Raw genomic sequence first — 1,489 nt, forward strand, 5'->3', positions numbered from 1 at the left:
GTGGGAAAGTGGTGTGACCCTCCTGGACTCAGTTTCCCCATCTGTACCATGCGCGTGAGGCCGTGGAGTTCTCCTGTCCTCCATGGGGCAGGGGAGGAGATGCCACACTGCCTTCACTGCCCTGGCTGTGCCTGGACAGCGCTGCCTCCTGCCAGGTGAACAGCAGCCTGGGGGCCTTGGATGCTGCCCGTTTGTGTGGCCCCCGGGTCACATCTAAAGGCCCTGGACAAGACCTGACTGGACTATGTGCGCTGCTACCAACTTCCCCTTCCTCCTATCTGGTGTGAGAGGCTGAAGGCCCGGGTAGCGTGGTCTCATGCTCTTGGTGAGTCTGGGGGCGCTGGTCAGCTCTCCCAGCGCGCGGCAAAGCATCTGCCTCTGGCTTTCCCTCTGTCGTCCCCCACCTCCCTCCCTCTGCCTCCTGCGGGGCTTGTCCCTCTGAGCGAGCGCCCCATAGCTGCCTGCTTTTCGTTTGAGCTTTGTCCCTGGCGCCCCCAGCCTGTCCCTCCGCCACCCTAGCGGGCAGCCGGCTTACCCGTGGTGCCGGCCCCGGAGCCGGCTGTGCTGCAGCACCAGCTGGTAAGGCGATTTGGCGGGGCCCGCCAAGGTGGCGGCAGGGCCCAGGGCCAGCGCCAGGGCGAGGGGCAGCAGCCGCACGAGGAACGCCATGGAGCGAGAGGACGCGCTGCGCAACAGCGGGCGGGAGGCAGGGGCAGTGAGAGCGCCTCCTCAGCGGGCCGGGCTAATAAGCGGCAGCGAGGGGCGGGAGGCCAGGCGGGCAGGCGGAGGGCGGGAGCCCCAGCGCTTCGCCCCCCTTCCCTCTCCCCCCCACCCCCACACTGCCCGCCGGCCCCAGGCTGCGCGGCTCCCTTCACCGTCCTCGCACCGCCCAATCCGCCCGCCTCGGGTCCTCTCTCTTCCCCTCCCCGACCCGCTCCTTGGCACCAAGGCTACAGGTCTTGTGGAAGGAGCGACTGGGAGCCAGGGGCAGCTGTGCCGAGGCTCTCCGCACGCCTCACTCCCTCCTGGAGCCTGCAGGGCTGAGCCCAAAGACCCCTTGCTGGCCTCGAAGCCACAGAACATAGCCCAAGCGGGGAGACAGGCAATGCCGATCCCCACAATACGCTCCCCAGCAGACTTCCCTCTGCATGCCAGGAGCACCCCTCTCTCTCCTAGGCTTGCTAATTGAAGGAAAGATAAGGATTAGATTTTAGGATTAACCAAAGTCAAAAAAATGTGGGACAGGTTTTTTAGACTCTAAGCTACTCCTGGAAACCACAGAGAAGGGTGGGGTCCATTACCTTGGCTCAGGCTCATTCTCTCTTCATTAAGTCTCTGTGCAGCGCTGTGGCCAGATTGATGCTGCAAAGAGATGGAACAGACAAGAGTTTTGCCCTGCAGGAGCTCAGATCGAGTCAACAAATAGTCACATGGGAAGGAGGCATTCACCCAAACGCCTATTAATCACCTACTAGTTAGTTACCTGGCA

The 1,489-nt window shown here is 63.1% G+C and overlaps 1 protein-coding gene across 1 annotated transcript in view; it reads right to left on the reverse strand.

Moving 5' to 3' along the window:
• The window catches only part of TGFBI (transforming growth factor beta induced), a 42,171-nt gene extending 41,398 nt beyond the window's left edge, over positions 1 to 773 (reverse strand). The window contains exon 1 of the mRNA XM_019642152.1: positions 536 to 773. Coding sequence (XP_019497697.1) covers positions 536 to 669 — 134 coding nt within the window. The 5' untranslated portion in view covers positions 670 to 773. The remainder of the gene's footprint in view (positions 1 to 535) is intronic.
• Between the last annotated feature and the right edge of the window lie 716 nt (positions 774 to 1,489).

The sequence above is a fragment of the Hipposideros armiger genome, unplaced genomic scaffold (assembly GCF_001890085.2).
Source record: "Hipposideros armiger isolate ML-2016 unplaced genomic scaffold, ASM189008v1 scaffold_66, whole genome shotgun sequence".
Classification (NCBI taxonomy): domain Eukaryota; kingdom Metazoa; phylum Chordata; class Mammalia; order Chiroptera; family Hipposideridae; genus Hipposideros; species Hipposideros armiger.